Below are 20,394 nucleotides of genomic sequence, written 5' to 3'. Positions count from 1 at the left end.
TGCGTTGCTCTTGATATTGAGGAGTTGGACTCGATTTTTCCGTTTGAGTATCTACGACTCGTAGTGGTGTTCTAAACTCTCCCAGTTTACTCTTGATCATAACATATTTATCCTCAAGTAGACTAAATTCTTGTTCTGGATCCACAAAACCCTCAACATTGGCAAATGACATTAATCTTGTTACTCCTTCCTCATATTTCGTCAAAACGTAATTTAATCTACAAATACGAGTAATACGAAGAGCCAAGTCTTCTGGAGGATTCTGAGTAAATATCTCAGCTCGAAGAATAGAATTCTTGAGAATCGAACAAGATTTAGTAATTGCCAACATTTGACAACATCTGACAAGACAAAGATGTACTCACAGTAACAACAGCAAAATATCATATAATGTAGTGCAATGGTATGGTGTGGTAACAGCAAAACGATGGACAAAGCAACATAAAAAAGAGTTTCCAGGTTTCTAGTCTCTTCCAGTTCTTGTACGCGCACAACAATAATAAAAGTACGATTTGTTTCCAGTGAAACAAGATAGAATGGCACAACGGCTCAACAACACCGACCACGCACACAACAGCCAACCAATCCCACGGCGGCGGGTTCTGTGTACCGGATTGACCCGATGGACCCTATCCATTGGCCAGCGGCTGCCACATCAGTGTACGTGTTGTTTCGTCCGTCTTTTTGTGTTGGAGAAGGTGCATCCCGGGGAGCCTTCTCCGTTTGCTGTTGGTCCGAGCCGGGATAGAGGAGAACCCCGGACCATGGTATTGTTCAGTCTGCCGAAACCTGATCCACCACCGTTCGGTTTCGGTCAGGTGTAAACCAGTGCTTGGAGTGGGTGCATTACCGGAACTGCTCCGGCTTAACATCGTTGCGGAAGTATAGTCATACTGACTACGTGGCAGGATGCTGTGCCAGCGATAGCAGCAATGGGTCGTCTGACTATGCGACGACAACCCCCCCCCCTCCAGCAAAAGAAAGCCAACTGGGAAGGCTTCAGAGAATACACCAATCGCCGCTTCAGTGAGCTCCCGTCCCCCTCTCATTTTCATGTTGCCCAGAGGGCATTCCGGGACATCATCAACGCAGCAGCCGCTAGCTTCATACCCGCTGGTCGAATTGCCCAAGTGAGGCCCAACTTCACAGCCGAAGCGGCGGGGCTCGCAGACGAGCGTGATGAACGCCGTCGTGCTAACCCTGCTGATCCTAGACTCAGAGAGCTAAATCTAGATATTAGTAAGATAGTCGACGAGCACAAGAGGAACACTTGGTTAGTTAGAGCACCTGAAGAAATGTAACTGCACAGGAACTGGTAAATTGTGGTCAACAGTGAGAGCCCTCTCGAACCCCGCTACAAGGGATGATGAGATTTCAGTCACCTTTGGCGACGTGACTGTGCCTGATCGGAAGAGATGCGCCAAATACTTCAACCGACAGTTTGTCGAGCATCCCGAGAGTGATAGAGCGAAAAGGAGAGCCACTCGTCGCATACGTGGTCTCCGAGCCGACGACACACCACAATTTACCGCAGCCGAAGTTACCAATGTCATCAACAGCGCGAACTGGTAAATTGTGGTCAACAGTGAGAGCCCTCTCGAACCCCGCTACAAGGGATGATGAGATTTCAGTCACCTTTGGCGACGTGACTGTGCCTGATCCGAAGAGATGCGCCAAATACTTCAACCGACAGTTTGTCGAGCATCCCGAGAGTGATAGAGCGAAAAGGAGAGCCACTCGTCGCATACGTGGTCTCCGAGCCGACGACACACCACAATTTACCGCAGCCGAAGTTACCAATGTCATCAACAGCGCGAAACCATCTAAGGCGCTGGGCCCCGACGGAATTTCAATGCTAATGCTGAAGCATCTGGGAATACTGGGAGTTGAGTACCTGAACAGACTCCTCAATTTGTCCTTGGAATCACTCATTATACCCGATGTCTGGAGTAAAGGTGAATCGTACAGACCGATATCCCTTCTCCCGCCAGTAGCCAAGACAATTGAGGCACTACTCCTCCCCAGCCTTGTGGAGAATTTTCCAGCTACCCACCATCAACATGGATTCCGTAAGGTACACAGTACGACGACAGCCTTACATGCCATTTCGACACATATCAATAGGGGACTTAATCAGCCCAAGCCGTGTCATAGGACGGTCCTCGTGGCGCTTGACCTATCGAAAGCGTTCGATACGGTCAACCATGCCCCATTATTTGAGGACATCGAGAATACGTCCCTACCGGCAGGAACAAAGCGTTAGGTTCTGAATTATATGTGTGGACGCCAGTCGTACGTGGAATTCAGGGACAAGAAGTCAAAACCCCGTAGAGTTAAACAGGGAGTTCCCCAGGGCGGGGTGATATCTCCGGCACTGTTTAACCTCTACCTGTCCTCGATTCCACGGACGATCGATTAAATATCTACCTCGCTGATCTTACCAGTTATTTCACTGCAAGAAATTTGAGGATATCTCCCACCAAATCCTCAGCCACACTTTTCACTGCATGGACGGCGGAAGTACACAGGCAGTTGAATGTCAGAGTCGATGGCGAAACAATTCTGACAATAAATTACCCCAAGATTCTCGGGGTCACATTCGACAGCCTTTATAGTCGTCCGCCCATGCCACTGCAATTTGTGATAAGCTCCGCGGTAGAAACAAGGTCATCAAGTCGCTTGCCGGCAGCACTTGGGGTTTTTTTTATTTAAGCACAAATACTGTATTACATGCCTATTATAATACTACAACTAGTCTATTTTACAGTTGTGACTAACTAGTAGTTTATGTATGTTTCAGGACTTGTTGGTAAATCATCAATTTGTTATCCAACGATAAAATTGAGTTTCTGCCTACTAGCCAATGTAGGTTTCTATATTTTATTTCCATCTCTTGTCGTTTCTTTTCAACGTGTTCTTTCCAATTTAGTTTGCAATCTAGCAACATTCCCAAATATTTGGCTGAGTTTGAGTGTGGAATTTGTTTGTTGTTTATGTATAAGGGTTTGTAATTAGTTCTTATATGAGCAAAATCAACATGGGTGGATTTTTTCACTGTACACCATTAAGGTATTTTTGTAGGCGTTTTGTCGATTCTGTTGTTGATTTACCTGATGGCATTAAGACTGTGTCGGCAGCAAAAGTACCAATAAAACAGTCTGTATCTAGTGGAACGTCGTGTGTATATAGTAGGTATAGTATGGGTCCCAGTATACTTCCTTGGGGTACACCTGACTTAATAGGATGTAAATCCGAGTACTCATTTTCATATCGCACTCGAAAAAATCTATCATTTAGATATGATGACAAAATGTCGCAAAAGTTTTTCGGAAGAAGACTTTTGAGTTTTTGTAAGAGACCGTCGTGACATATCTAGAAATACTGCTGAGCATACTTTTTGGTTTCGAACGCTTCTTCTATAACTTAGGTTACTCTATGGATTTGCTCCACTGTTGAGTGTTTCTTTCGAAACCCAAATTGATGGCTTGGTATTAAATTGAGGTGGTGAACAAGAGGTTCTAGTCTAGCAAAGAACAGCTTTTCAAAAAGTTTTCCAATCTGTGGCAGTAGTGAAATTGGTCGGTATGACTTTAAATCTTGAGCATTCTTACCCGGTTTATGTATCATTATTATTTCTGAAACTTTCTAATAACTATATATTTGAATTTTAGTACCGCATTAAATATAGATGTTAGTCTAGCAAATCCATGATATGGTAGTTGCTTTAGAACATCGGCTTTTATTAAGTCGAATCCTGACGACTTTCGAGTGTTTAAATATTTTATTTGGTTAACCACTTCCTTTATTGTTATTTTTTCTAGTGGAAAGTTGTTAATATGTGTATTTTCCTCATATGATGCGTTATTTGTATGAGCATATGTCGTTGTTGGGTTTGTATGAGAACCATTACTTGAAAATATTTTACATAAATGACTCGCGAACCATTGCTTTTTCAGAATTGCTCTTTGCCCATTCACCATTTGGCGTTAGGATTGGTGATTTGTGAGTTATCGGCCTGTTACACATACATGTCGCTTTCCAAATTGAATAATCCGTCTGTTTGTCATATGTTAAGGTCTGTAACGACATTTTCAACTTTTGTTCATTAAATTTACAGATTTTTCTGCTTGTTTTTGTGTGATGTTATTCAGTAATCTTCTATCCTGAGGCGATCGAGACAACTGTCATCTTTTTCTAAGCTTCCGTTTCTTTTTAATGAGTTCTACAATTTCAGAAGGATACGAATTTGACATATGTATAGCTGGCAGTGGTGGAGTACTTTTCCAAGCTGTCTCCTGAACTAGTCTCAGTCTGTATATTTGTTTACAAGGCTTGGACAATTTGGATTTGGTAATGCTTTCCCTTGTAGGTTTAGATAAATGGGCGAATGGTCCGAATTTAGTTCATATCCGTCAAATGCCATGATTGTGTTGGTAGCTACTTTTGTATTATGAAAAAGTCTATTAGATCTGGTGTTTTTGCTGGGTCAGATGGCCAATAGGTCGGTTTGGCTGTCGATACGGCACGATAATTTGTGATATTCATCGCTTTCAAAAGTTCTTTACCTTTTGGTGATGTTAGGCGAGAACCCCATTGGATATGTTTTGCGTTGAAATCCCCACCCATAACAAATCGGTATTTATGGGATTCCAGTAGCTGGCGGTACGATTCATATTCTATATTGTGCCGTGGAGGCTGTAAAGTGACGTTATTGAAATAGGCGACTTATTTTGTATAATTGTAACGGTAGTTGCTTGAAACTGTTCAGAACTTATTTGATTTTCCAACCAGTGTTCAATGTTCTTTTTGATTATGACTGCACTCCCACCTCCCGAATTATTGCTTGGATGAATAGTGTGGAATAACTCATATTTTTCAAATTTAATAAACGACTCTTTTGTGAAATGTGTTTCACTTATCAAGCAAATATCTATATTCTTTTCTTCTAGTAGATATTCTAGTTCGTTTTTGTGTCGAAGAAGCCCATTGGCATTCCACTGCATTATAAAGATCGTATTACACATTTAGGGTACCAAAGAAGTTTTCCTCTAGCATACACAGTCGTGCTTCTAAAACTTTGTTGAATGATTCGATTGCATCCAATTTCGAGAGAATCTTCATTAGAGGGTTCTCAAATGTTATATTGTTTGAAACTGCTTGGGATGCTGAATTGGTTCTTATCACTTCTGAATACGGGACCCTTTTCGTATTATTTATGGAGGGATTTTGTGTTTCCCTTTGTAAAATTGGCGATGAAGTTGGTCGTCGCGTTGCAGTATCTTGCGCTGAAGAAGTAGTTTGTTTATATTTTAGCTGAGATTCTTTTTGTTTCTTATCTCGTATCTTCTGAAGTTCACGGGCTACTATACATCCGCGATAGCTAGCGGAATGCTGTTCACCGCAGTTACAACACTTGGGTAATGTATTTAGTGGCTTGTCGCAATTTTTTGTTTCGTGCTTGCCAGCACATTTAGCGCATTTGGCCTGTTTAGAACAGTAATTTTTAGTGTGATTAAAACCTTGACAGTTTTTCCATTGTGGTAATTGTTTTGGAAGTCTTAAGGCTTCAATCTTTTTTCCGCACTTGGGGTGCGGACAAAGAAACCTTGTTAACTACATATAAGACAATTGGCCGGTCAGTGGTAAACTATGCAGCGCCAGTGTGGACACCTCAAACGAGCGATATGCAGTGGAATAACATACAGACCTGTCAGAACGCTGCCCTTAGAACCGCAACAGGATGTCTCCGCAGTACACCCTTGGATCACCTTTATGCGGACACCAAGATCATCCCAGTGCGTCGACACAACTACATGTTGTCAAAGCAGTACCTCTTGGGTTGCCATCGAAGTTGTCATCCGAATCACCATCTTGTGGATGATCTTCACCTTCTAGATCCCGAGATCCAGCGTTACAAAAGAGAGCCTCTAGATCAGGCAGCATACCAGACAGGTCTGAACAAGATTCATGAGGATACTGTAGCTGAAGCGGTGAGAAGCTACAAGGTTAATCCTGTTCTCGGAGTCCGTCCACCGCCCATAGCACCGGAGGAGAGAGACCTCCCACGGCAGACAAGGGTAGTTTTGGCCCAACTAAGATCAGGCAAGTGCAGCCGCCTCAATTCATACTTATCAGTGTAGAGTACACGTGTACTTGCTACATGAGTACATCTATTTGAGCGAGTCGCAAAACAATTGGTACACATTGTTGCTACTCTGATGTCTTCACTATCAACAAACACATATTCCTCTTTCTCTCTTATTGAAGTGTACTCAGAGTGATAACGTCGAGTATGTTGCGAGAACAAAACTTCATAGAGTACTCCATGTACCACATGCAGTTTCAGAAATACAAAAAAAAGTTACTCTCCATAATATATGTTTTCGGTTTGTTATAAAGAACGGCAAACGTTAAGGAAAGTGTGACATACATAAATATATGAAATATGTGGCATATGTGGCATATATACATATTTATGATTAATAATAATGGAAAGTTTTGCTTCGCACATAACTGAGAAATACTTGTGGTACCACGTGAAGTGAAGAGAATCCATGTTGTACTTTTTCTCAAGTACTTACGTTTTTATTGTTCCTTTTTTCGGAACACATATTGTTTCGGATAAGTACTTGGTGGTATTTGACAAGCAAGTGTTCTTTCACTTCACTACTTGCGCTCTGAGAGAAAGACAGTGTAAGTACTATATTCGACAGCGAATTGCATACATGTAGTGAAAAGTTATTCGATGCAGACCTCTAATTGATAGCAGCGTAGCTGACGTGTGTCCCATCTGTAATCAAGGGCCACATGACATTCGTCACCGTTTTGCTTGCCCAGCTAAGCCTACCCGTCTCACTACCAGATCACTCTGGACACACCCCATTTTTGTCACAGAGTTCCTTGATCTGGCTACCAGCTGAACGACACAAGCATAGAACAAAATGGATGAAACTACATTAAAAACTGTTACAACAACAACAACGGCCAACACAAAGTGCATACAACAACAAACCGTGATTTTTCAACTGTGTGTATGTATGTATTCTCGATGAATACCAAAAAATAAATTTCTCGAAGCTTCTGCACACAAGCAATCCAAAAAAGTACCGTTACGTTCCAACCAACGTACGAATGTCAAAATTGCAAATGTATTTCACAATTAACACTATGTATGTTTGCAATACATATCGACACGAAATTGTTGATTTTTATTTTCACTTTTTATATTAAATGGACTGTATTAAAGTTAATCGAATCCGAACATTCAATTTATGTAAAGCGATTACATATGTACGCGACAGCACATTTTCACAATAATTCGACGAAAAAGGCAACTAAAATATCCGGCTCGAAGGACCATTTGATCATTAATACGAAAGATCACATTATTTAGTCGAGTCCGATAGATCTCTAGAATGCTAAGCCGTATTTCAATAAAACGATAGAGCTAGTTAAACTTAGCAAACAAATTTATTGTATTAAGTTCAATTTAACACGACCATACAATATGATGTTGACCGAACAAGTGACTCTAAAAAACTGATGATGAGAATAAGGATACAACAAGTAAAAGAGATAATTACAGCGTTGTATAACAAAGTAGTAGTTATAAAGGGTAGCACAATATAGGTCAAGAAAGGTAAAATCTAATGCAACCATAGTACATGAAAATCAATTTGAAATAAAATAAATGAAATTATTAATCCGTTCATCAACAACAATTTTTTATGAATATCTATAGTATTTGACCAAAAATCTGAACATTTATCGAATTGAGGCATAACAGCAAACAAAATGTTTGCTTATCGTATTTATTAGCTCGTAAGTATATTACAGTGCAAAAATATACCAAAAACTACTTTTGGTTCTTAAATATGCTTTGAGGAAAAATTTATAACCTAAAAATTTTATAAATTGTTGTTCATTAGGCCCTGAAGAACAAAAATATAACAGCAGACATCGACTGCTATTTTTAGCAGACTTTTTTGTATGAGTGTAGGGACAGCGTACACACCATGATCCGGACAATGGCGGGGTGGAGGCAGAGGGATTTAACCAGCTACAGAGAAGGACTCATCAGCAGGATATATTACAACACAACGCCAAATATTAGGTTATTCAATAAAACAAATGTATTAGTTATCCAAATATGCTAAAATTTTGGACTTCACAATATCAATACTTAAGTTAGTGTCAACTAGATGATAGATTGAATTAAAATTAATGCACATCCTACGAATAGGCTCCACAGAAGCATAATTCGAACGTTGAAAATCAATGAAAAGAACCTGATAATTCCTAGAAGCCCTAAAAGGAACATTTATCCTAATCCTATATATCAATTCAGAGCGTGGAATATCCCCACAAACTAGCATATACATCATCATGGAGCTCAACATCGTTCGTCGGCTCCTAACAGTAGGCAAATGAATCAGCCTCAATCTAGAAGTGTAACAATGCCAAGATCAACAAAAGAATCAACCTCCTCACATAACGTGCCCTGTATACTATACCGAACATCAATAGACCTAGACCTGAAGAAACGCATAATCTTGCATTTCTTCAAGTTCAAATCCATTAGATTTACCCTACACCAATCACCAAAGCTATCCAAATCATCCTATAGTAAATGCATCCGACCAGAATTATCGAACGAGGCGAATAACTTAACATCATCAGTATACATCAAAATCCTAGAGTTAACTACGGACCGAGGTAAATCGTTTATAAATAACAAAAATAAGACAGGCCCCAAATGACTACCCTGAGGCACACCTGATGAGACATCAAAGCTCCTCGAATAGGCATCACCAAAAGACACAATCTGTGTACGGCACTCAAGATACGACGAAATCCAAGCCAAAAGTGTACTGGCCAATCCAATCCTATCCAGCTTATACAACAACAGCTTATGATTCACCCGGTCAAAAGCTTTGCTAAAATCCGTATAAATAACATGTGTATGATTCCCTACAACAACAGTTTGTTATTAATCAGTATTAATAACATGAGAAGTAAATTCCACCAAGTTCGTAGTAGTCGATAGGCCCTTACGAAAACCATGCTGGCAAGGATCCAGTATCGGAGAAATGCTATGCGACAAAACATCCGTCACCATCTTCTCAAAAACCTTGGGAATAGCACTGAATCTTGCTATCCCCCTATAATTACTCACATCAAAGAAGCTCCCTGACTTATGAAGTGGCACGACAGAACTCCTCCATCTTAAAGGGAAATAACCGAATTTCAATGAACTATTAAATAACATCGACAATGGAGCAGAGAGACATTCGGAGCAAAACTTCAAAATTATCCCAGGAACCCCATGCAAATACCCAGACACAGACAGACTATCAAATAATGGAATTGCCACTCGATCAAGCGTCATAATAAAATAGGGATATGAACCATCAGCATCATAAGTTCCATTCCTATAAACAGATTCAAAATAGCCCGCGAAACAGCCCGCAATGGACTGGTCCCCATAAAAGTCAACACCCTCCCTTTGGATCTTCGATGGACTAGTCGAAGACTTACGTTTCATCCTAATAAAATCATAATCATGAGACCTCGGGTTACAATGAATGTCATTCCTAACATTATCAATGTAACGGACATAACACGCCCTTGATTCCATATTATAAATAGACCTAGCGACAAAGTACCGAGCATAATCAAAATCAGATCCCTTTCTCTTATAACGTGTAAAACATATATTCCTATCATTCCTGAGTCTCGTCAACTCAGGAGAATACCTTGGCTTATTCCTAGGGAAATTTACCCTTCGCCTAGGTTAGGTTAGGTTAACCTAACCCTTCGCCTAGGAACAGTCCGAGACACAAAACCATCCAAAAACCTGTACAAATTTTCAACACCAACATCGAGATCGGACAACCGATCACACCTACAAACAGAGCCCCAGTCAACACCCGAAAGAAGCGAATTCAACACATCGAAATTCGTTGTCTTCAAATATAGTGAAAATACCTCATCCCGAGCAGCAACCATTTGAGACCCATGAGCAACATCCAAGAGGGAAAGAGAGAAAGAAAGGTGATACCTATCCTCGGGATAAGAAACAGGATCAGATCTGGACAAAATAGAATATTCCTCCGGAATATATGAGCATGTGACGAATAACCTAAATCCCAGAACATCTACCCTTACCGCAAGGAATTCAATATCATCAACATCGTCCAGAAGAATTCACTCAGTGGGGAAGGTGCCAAGGACACCAATTAGTACTCCACCACCAATCCTACCCATACGATCCTTCCTGAACACCAAGTAACGATCACAAAAAATCTCAGAACCATATACCGATGGCCTAAGCCAAGTCTCAGTCATAACCAAAACCGCAAACTCAAAATCAAAACTATCAATATACAGCCTCGATAATTTCGTATTCAGCCCTCTGACATTCTGATAAACAATATAAAAAGAGCCACTCAGTTTTTTGGAGATTGAGGATGCCTGCTAAGTTAGGTTAGGTTATGTGGCAGCCCGATGTATCAGGCTCACTTAGACTATTCAGTCCATTGTGATACCACATTGGTGAAATTCTATCTTATCACTGAGTGCTGCCCGATTCCATGTTAAGCTCAATGACAAGGGACCTCCTTTTTATAGCCGAGTCCGAACGGCATTCCACATAGCAGTGAAACCACTTAGAGAAGTTTTGAAACCCTCAGAAATGTCACCAGCATTACTGAGGTGGGATAATCCACCGCTGAAAAACTTTTTGGTGTTCGGTCGAAGCAGGAATCGAACCCACGACCTTGTGTATGCAAGGCGGACATGCTAACCATTGCACCACTGCTGCTGCCCGCTAGGTAATCTAGCTAAGTTATCCGGCTAAGTTAAACAACCAACATTGAACTATTTCAACAAACTAATCACTTATCTGAATAATTTAAAATACGCCAGCACAAATTAAACTTTTTTCCATGCAAAAAACACAAAAAACTTTTCAAAATTTTAATAGCGCTAAGAAAGCACAACTAAAGCACAACAGTGTTGCCAAATTATCATGATGTTCGATGGGAGAATTGCAAGGTTTGAAACGACACCAAGCAAATATGGCCCCATTTAAACTTAAACAGCACGCTAGATATGCTAGTGTTCTCGAGACGTCAGATATCACTCCTGATATCTGCTATAACGGGTCGCTGCCTGATAGGCGATTTTGAAAAAACTATTGGCGCGTAGTATAATGACTATTGTATGAGCTGTCATGATGCGGAGGAAAAGGAATCAATTAAACACTTCTTGTGTGAGTGTCCTGCATGTTGTGTAAGCCGTAGGCGAATATTAGGGGCATATAACTTTATATTACAGGCGGACGTGGAAAACGTTAACATAAGCAGTCTGCTAATGTTTTTGGAACAATCTGATTAGTTCAACCGAAGAAAATAATAGAGAAGGTTCAGCGGTTAAAACTAGAAGTACCCATATGTAATAGGTACTTTTAGTTAATGTGGTATCACAATGGACTTAATAGTCTATGTGAGCCTGAAACTTAATCGGGCTGCCACTTTAACCTAACCCAGGAAGCCTCACACAAAGATTTTAAAAACTACAGAGAACAGTTTTCTCGCAAACGTAGTCGGGAGGATTGCAATCGTGACATATTAAATAGGTTCTTACTTAGTTCAGATCCAATCCTATATGTTAAAAAAAATTGCACCAACTTCCAAAATCAGTAGTAGATCTACTAGTTTCGCCTTCAGTTTTGACGAACTGGTGCCACAAATAATGACACAGATGACGACGATGCATCAGAGAATTTAGCTACGTATATGATATAATAACCCCCTTTCGTCAACGTAATTATATTAAAAATAAATTGATTATTATATTAAAATTGTATTACTTTTTTTCCAAAAAAAAAAAATCCGAGTGAGCCAGAGTACACACAAAAATTTTCACGAAAATTTTTCCAATTAAAATTTTAATTGAGTTTTAAAAAATATTCAATTAAAAATTTAATTGATTCAACAAATTTTTTAATCGAAACAAAAATCAATCACAAAAATAATAGTATCAATTAATTTTTTAATTGGATCAATCAACTTTTTAATTGACCTTCAATTAATTTTTTAATTGATACTATCATTTCTGTGATTGAAGACATTTCAATTAAAAATTAATTGGATCAATTAATTTCGTGATTGAATCAGAAAATTTTTTTTTGTGTGTAGGGGGCCTATTCCACCTTAAGCTGGGTACTTTTTTCAGTTTTCAAGCTGAAAACCAGCTTGTTTTCACGGTTAATTTTTTAAATTAATGAAATTATAAATATAAAATGGTTCACAATCAATTCCTCAGATCTATTCCATTCATTTTTCACAAGACTTTATAAAAATATAATCGTCTTCATATAGATTTGTGTACTTTTAATTTAGTGTTTTGGTGAAAAATACCAGTGTTTGGTGAAATAAGAGGTCCAAAAATATTGATATAAGATACCATCACATTCGCGATTTGGTACAGAATAAGGAAATTAAGTTGGAATACTGCCCAACATCCGAAATGACCGCGGATGTTATGACGAAGATGTTATGATGAATATATTTGGCAACTCTGTGCTATCCAACAAGTATGCTGTTCTCCTTTTTTTTTCTTTATTTTCTCATTCTCCTTGTAAAACTCGAATTGTAAAGATCACTACTTGAAGCTGAATTATTTCTTTGAATAAAAACTTTACAAATTACTAAAGTTGAGAGAATAGTTTTTATCAAAAGCCACGGTAGCTTTGTACTCGTGCAAAAAGGCAATAGGAAAAAAGTGGGAAAACAAACGAAAATTGTGCATTGGCTATAAACGGCAGTAGTTAGACCTATAATGCTATATATCCCAGCAAAAACTCTCATTACCCGGTAATCTTGTAGGTAAGCCTGTTTAAAAATTAATAACCACTTATTAATTGTCGTCGCTCCGGATTACATTTACATACGCATGTCCTAGGAGGAAAGTACTTCTCCCCAGGCATACCTTTGATCATGAAATAATTAGTGCTTTTAAAGCATATAATCACCTAATATGTAATCACTTATTCGTAGATATACCAAAGTTTGCAAATTAACCACTTATTGTCTCAGGCAACCAAATCTCGAAAATATTGACTTCTCTAGCCGATTACAATGGATCAAAATATGGCGAGTAATGATGTAATATAAACATTACTAGAATAGAAACGAATATTGTAGAAATAAACAAGTATATACGGCCGTAAGTTCGGCCAAGCCGAATCTTATGTACCTTCCACCATGGATTACGTAGAAACTTCTACGAAAGACTGTCATCCACAATCGAATTACTTGGGTTGTGGTATCTTAAAACTTCTTAACATCGTTTTCTAAATTGTGAATTAGTCCATACGTGGTAGAGAGCCAGAATTGAAATATGGGGGTCGCTTATATGGGGGCTATATACAATTATGAACTTGATATGGACCAATTTTTTGTGATTGGGGATTGATTTATCTGAGGGCTATATATAACTATAGACCGATACGGACCTAGTTAGGCATGGTTGTTAACGGCCATATACTAGTAGCACAATGTACCAAATTTCATCTGACTCGGATGAAATTTGCTACTCCATGAGGCTCCAAAACCAAATCTCGGGATCGGGGCTATATATGATTATGGACTGATATGGACCACTTTTGGCATGGCTGTTAAATATCATATACTACCACCACGTACCAAATTTCAACCAGATCGGATGAATTTTGTTTCTCCAAAAGGCACCGGAGGTCAAATCTGGGGATCGGTTTATATGGGGACTATATCTAATTATGGACTGATATGAACCAATTCCTGCATGGTTGTTGGATAACATATACTAACATCACGTATCATCCTATGGTGGAGGGTATAACAAAAATTTAACAAATCATCTAAATAAGATTACAGGCAAATTATTTTCACAGTTAAAATATAAGGGAGTTAGATTCACAATTTGTTCGAAATCTACTAAAAGTGGATTTTATATATCCTTTTTTTATAAGGCAAATGACAGTTGAAGTCGATTTTGAAACTGTGATGTGAATGAGGTATAGTAAAGCATTTATTTAAAATGGTAATATCATTAATTTAAAACACAAGTATTATGAAATATTCGTGAAGAATATTCCTTAAAGGTGAGTATTAAGTTCGAGTTTAGCCGCTAATTTTCACTAAAGTGAAAACTAAATCAGTAAAAAAAGTTATAAAATTATACATATTTGTTGCAGATTTCATTATAACTTGATGGGGGAATATCCAAAAGCAAATTTTCATTTTTCATTGTATTCCTTAAAATGGATTATTAAAGAAAAGTAATCGTGAAAAAATGACGATTTTAGCGGCTAAACTCGAACTTAATACCCACCTTAACGGAAAAATCTTCAGAATTACCGTTACATAACATATTCTTTTTGAGTTTTTTTTAAGTAAATGCTCAATTATGTGAATAATTATACCTAATGGCACCGTCATTTATTCTATTTTATTAAGTCATTAACGGCCAAATGCATTACATTTTGAGAATATCAATTCAAAAATTACCGAGAAGTATTTATTATTGCCATTACAAGTTAGTCATTATAACTCACCGCAATGTTATGCAATGTGTAATGACAGCTTTACTTCTGGTAATGTAACTTGTAATGAGATGTGGTTACCTAGTTTTTGCTGGGATGGTGTTGTAGTGTGGTGACCGGCACTTCAGCAGCCGACAAATTTAGACAAAGTTCCATTCATTATTTCACATTCCATTCATTATTTCACAAGACTTTATAAAAATATAATCGTCTTCATATTGATTTTTGTGCTTTTAATTTAGTGTTTTGGTGAAAAATACGAACATAGTACTCACCTTTAGATGTAATTCATACTGTACGATCAACATATATAACAAATTTCATCTTCATACTTCTGATAGTCCATGAGATATATCCGTTCCATGTTTCAGGTTATATGGACGGTTCCACGCCCACTCATAATAAAGTATAGCCATGGACTATTACTATGGCCGCTAGAGCTATTTTTAATAGTGGGGAGTGGCACCGCCAACTTTAAAAAAAAATGTGTAAACTATGTCACTCAGTGATAACGTGTTGGGCGTTGCGATAAAAAAATAAACAAAAATCTCAGAAACAATTAGAATTGCGTCTGAACACAACGAAATTGATGATTTGCACATGTGGAGACTACATTAGATTCTGGATATTTACAAAACTTGCATAATTAAATTGTAGAAGAATCCTAAATTCAAGGAAATCGTATGAAAATTTCGCGTTTTATGTTTTGGGTCAGATTTTAGATATTTTAAACCATTTTAATCCTATATTCGAATGTGCGCCAGAAATAAAATAGGGAAATTATGATATATGGGAGCTTTATCAGAATATGTACCACATTTAACACATCAAATCACGGGTTTAAAGCAACATTATTTCGAATACGATGAAAGATTTGAATTCTATTGTATTCTCACAAGAAGTAAAATTGGGAGATCGGTCTTCATGGGGAAACCAAATACATTTCTCTTGTTGGCTTAAAATAATCTAAGTTCAAGTCATATTTTTGTAACAATAAATTCAACTAATCAACTTTTGATGTTTGTTTGATGTTATTGGGATTTTTGAATATTTGAAATTCCTTTCTCTCATTTTCATATTTTTTGCAGTAGAAAATAAGGTGTTCAGCATTTTCGATTGTGCCACATAAGGAGCAAATGTTTGTGTCCACGAGTTTGATTTTGTATAGAAAGTACCTGGTATACGTGTAGCCCGAGAGAAGTCTATTTATGATTTTGATATGTTCTGGTGCCAGAGTTGAGTTTTTGTACCTTGGTTTCGACGGCGGTTCCGAATAGAAGATACTAAGAAATGTGCATTTGTTTATTATTTCCGTCTTGTAGTTTTCAACCCATTCATTCCACAGAAGATTTTTTATTTTATTTTGTGCATCCTTAATAGAGTGTTTAGAATCTATTAAACAGCCAGAATCAGCAGCATGTCTTGCGAAATGGTCAGCCAATTCATTTGGTGGAATACCCACATGAGATGGTGTCCATATTAAAGTAAGTATTGAGATCATAGAATTCCTTAGGATGTCGTTTATAAGATAATTGTGGAATTTTATTGCCTAAGAGTAGACAGGCGTTTTTGCTATTAGTGAAGATCGCAGATTTACAAATGCCATATTCAATAATTATGTCTATAGCTTTTTCTCTTTGGTTGAAATACTGCACACTGAACAACCCGTAGAGTTTTCCATCGGAGAAGCATCGGTGTCCAGAATAGCGTAGCCTTCTAACATGAGATCATTTACTTTTTGTCGATATATCGCTAGGAAGCACTCTTTGTTTATGGTGTTTCTGTTTGAGGGAAAAGCATTAAGTTCAATCTGTACTTTACTAGGCAGATGAACTTTTGTGTTTACTACCGCATTAATAAATATTTCTCTGAATTTGGTGTACACTAATCCTAGACTTGTTTTATTTGTGGCGTTTGATGTAATACTACAATAAAGCTCTTTGTTGTGTATTTTCAACTTTAATATCTCTTTTGACGCAAGATATTGAGATCTTTGTTGTGGAGGTAGGACTCCTGCCAAAGCATAAACAATATGATTTGGTGTGATTTTGGTTAAAGAGATATCCTTTTTAAGTACAATAGGAGGGTTTCAAAGCTTCTCTAAGTGGTTTCACTGCAATTTGGAACGCCGTTCGGACTCGGCTATAAAAAGGAGGTCCCTTGTCATTGAGCTTAACATGGAATCGGGCAGCACTCAGTGATAAGAGAGAAGTTCACCAATGTGGTATCACAATGAACTGAATAGTCTAAGTGAGCCTGATACATCGGGCTGCCACCTAACCTGGTTATGCATCCAAAAACGGGACGCAAGCGTAGCGTGGCGTGTCAGCTGTTTGTTTTTGATATACGACAGCCCATACAAACGATTACCCAACGTTTCCACAACATAGACGTGTCGTAAGATTCAGAAAAAAAACAAAAATTTACGTGTCGTTATAGTGTCAACTGATCAAAAAACAAGCGTCGTCGATTGAAAGAGAGAGAAAAATTTTAATAACGTGAAAATTCATATCGATAAAAAAATATTATTGTGTTGTTTTCGTTAAAATTGACTATGAGAACCTAATATTATTCATAAAATTAATTTTAAGTGTAAAAAATTAACCTTTTTCTACACGTTCTTGGTACGTTATTTAAATTAGGATAATCGCCAAAAAAATCATACGTTGCCGTTATGTTACGGCTACGCTACAGTTTTATACCCTCCACCATAGGATGGGGGTATATTAACTTTGTCATTCCGTTTGTAACACATCGAAATAATGTATATATATTCTGGGTCGTGGTGAAATTCTGAGTCGATCTGAGCATGTCCGTCCGTCCGTCTGTTGAAATCACGCTAACTTCCGAACGAAACAAGCTATCGACTTGAAACTTGGCACAAGTAGTTGTTATTGATGTAGGTCGGATGGTGTTGCAAATGGGCCATATCGGTCCACTTTTACGTATAGCCCCCATATAAACCGATCCCCAGATTTGGCTTGCGGAGCCTCTAAGAGAAGCAAACTTCATCCGATCCGGCAGAAATTTGGTATATGGTGTCAGCATGTGATCTCTAACAACCATGCAAAAATTGGTCCACATCGCTCCATAATTATATATAGCCCCCATATAAACCGATTCCCAGGTTTGGCTTGCGGAGCCTCAAAAAGCCAAAAATAATCTACCAAAATTTTATTGCCATAGAAAATTTTGTCAAGATTTTATTTCTATAGAAGATGTTGTCAACATTTTATTCTTTAGAAAATTTTGTTAAAAAATTATTTCTATAGAAATTTTTTTTCAGAATTTTATTTCTGTAGAAAATTTTTTCAAAATGTTATTTTTTTAGAAAATTTATGAAGCTCCTCTTAGTTAGAGAGGAATATTTTTCAAAATCATCCAAGCAAATTTCATCCGATCCGGCAGAAATTTAGTACTTGATGTTGGTATATGGTCTCTAACAACCATGCAAAGATTGGTCCACATCGGTTCATAATTATATATAACCCCCATAAAAACCGATCCCCAGATTTGGCTTGCGGAGACTCTAAGAGCCAAAAATATTCTACCAAAATTTTATTGCCATAGAAAAATTTGTCAAGATTTTATTTCTATAGAAGATTTTGTCAACATTTTATTTCTTTAGAAAATTTTGTTAAAAAATTATTTCTATAGAAATTTTTTTTTTTTCAGAATTTTATTTCTGTAGAAAATTTTTTCAAAATATTTCTTTAGAAAATTTATGAAGCTCCTCTTAGTTGGAGAGGAATATTTTTCAAAATCATCCAAAACATCAAGCATTTTACCAATCAGTAAAAAGTCTGTCATTTTTGGTAGTATCGTGTTCATAATTGTATATTGCCTCAAAATTTCAAGAAAATTGGATCAAAACTACGATTTTTTTACCTCATTCTCATGACACTTTCAATATACACTGTAACCTTTAACTGTAATTTTCCACTTTTAGTAGATTTCGTGAATCGGCTATCAAGTATCAACAAAAATCAGGGGTTGGAAATATGTAGCTGTATCTACAAATGGACCGATGTGAACCAGTTTTAGTACTATTATAATTATATTTCAAAAAGGTATTATATGGCAGGAATGGAAAATATTTACCTTAAACCGTTTCCGTCATCCCAGAAATAATACTTGGTATTCAAGTTTTTGAAATCTAGAACCGCATTGTCTCCACGACGGATAATTTTATCCCATAAAACAACTTGATTTAGTACATTATCCGGTGTTTTATATTCAGCAGTAAGGAACAAAAATAGTTGTTTTACATTCCAATTGAATAGACTTGTTAGATTAGCCTCGACATCAAATGTTATAAATCCCAGGTCATGTTTTTCTCTTGAAGCTCCATAGTCAGGCACATTTTTCCTGTTTTAAGAACATATTAAAAATTGTACGGATTCTCTTTAGTATATGCAATACTTACACCAAAACTTTTGCAGTACTTATATTTGAACTGACTCTGTAATCTAGGAATACTGTGGATATAAAACAACAGAATGTAAGACATGCCAACACCGACAGTGTATAAGCTACTGTGGCATTTCCGCGAGTAAGGACCGTGTGCATCTTATATTTCCTAAATTCAAATTTTACAAGACACGTAGGAATTTATAAATGATTGAAGGTTCTATACATGAACACGTAGAAACAGAAAAGGGTTACCAATCAAAAATTAGAAATATTTTAGTAGTAGTGTTACCGATGTGACAATTAAGTCGCATTTAGCACCTGCGTGAAGATAGCAACGTCGCTAACTTTCGATAACAGGGTGACACAGATACGACAAAAACTGAATTAATATAAGACGGACAGACAGAATATTTAATGAAATTTATGTATTTCCGTGCATAAAAACAACGACTTATACACAGAATATGGTAGAGAACTTTTTACCTGCGTGAAGATAGCGACGTCGCTAACTTTCGATAACAGGGTTATCGAAAAAATAACAGGGTGACACAGAGACGACAAGAACTGAAATAATATGAGACGGACAGACAGAATATTTAATGAACTTTATGTATTTCCGTGCTTCAAAACAACGATTTATACACAGAATATGGTAGAGAACACCTTTACCTACAATTTGGTGTGCCACATGTGCCTGTTCAATGTTATTTAGCTTGGTTATTATTGGGTACTGGTGGTCAGGACACTATTTCCCATGTGGAGTCCAGGAATGGGCTTCGTACACAAAAGTGACAACGGAACTTGGTAGAGGACATCAATACCTACAATTTGGTATACTACATGTATCTGGGAAACGCCGAATGTAGAACAAAATTTTCCAGAAACTGTTGGACGCACTGGTGGTCAGGACAGTATTTCCAGCGCTGAGGCCAGGAATGGACTTCGTACACAAAAGTGACAACGGAACTTGGTAGAGGACATCAATACCTACAATTTGGTATACTACATGTATCTGGGAAACGCCGAGTGTAGAACAAAATTTTCCAGAAACTGTTGGACGCACTGGTGGTCAGGACAGTATTTCCAGCGCTGAGGCCAGGAATGGACTTCGTACACAAAAGTGACAACGGGATTTGGTAGAGGACATCAATACCTACAATTTGGTATACTACATGTATCTGGGAAACGCCGAGTGTAGAACAAATTTTTCCAGAAACTGTTGGACGCACTGGTGGTCAGGACAGTATTTCCAGCGCTGAGGCCAGGAATAAACTTCGTACAAAAAAGTGACAACGGATATTGATAGAGGGCATCAATACCTACAATTTGGTATACAACATGTATCTGGGAAACGCCGAGTGTAGAACAAAAATTTCCAGAAACTGTTGGACGCA

At 37.7% G+C, this 20,394-nt stretch overlaps 1 protein-coding gene across 2 annotated transcripts in view; it reads right to left on the bottom strand.

Moving 5' to 3' along the window:
• Spase22-23 (Signal peptidase complex subunit Spase22-23) overlaps positions 1 to 19,265 on the bottom strand; it is a 38,000-nt gene extending 18,735 nt beyond the window's left edge. The window contains exons 1-3 of one of the 2 annotated variants that reach the window (XR_012721475.1): positions 19,014 to 19,265; positions 18,689 to 18,955; positions 18,476 to 18,600 (exon numbers count right to left, since the gene is read on the bottom strand). Coding sequence is in view for 1 of the 2 variants with exons in the window: in XM_075304714.1 (XP_075160829.1) it covers positions 18,689 to 18,955; positions 19,014 to 19,156 (410 nt within the window). In the remaining variant the exon portion in view is untranslated. The remainder of the gene's footprint in view (positions 1 to 18,475; positions 18,601 to 18,688; positions 18,956 to 19,013) is intronic. The other variant, XM_075304714.1, reaches the window with a different exon arrangement.
• Between the last annotated feature and the right edge of the window lie 1,129 nt (positions 19,266 to 20,394).

The sequence above is a fragment of the Haematobia irritans genome, chromosome 4, assembly GCF_050003625.1.
Source record: "Haematobia irritans isolate KBUSLIRL chromosome 4, ASM5000362v1, whole genome shotgun sequence".
Lineage (NCBI taxonomy): Eukaryota > Metazoa > Arthropoda > Insecta > Diptera > Muscidae > Haematobia > Haematobia irritans.
The sequence above is the reverse complement of the archived record's forward strand: the minus strand, read 5'-3'. Positions and strand labels throughout refer to the sequence as shown.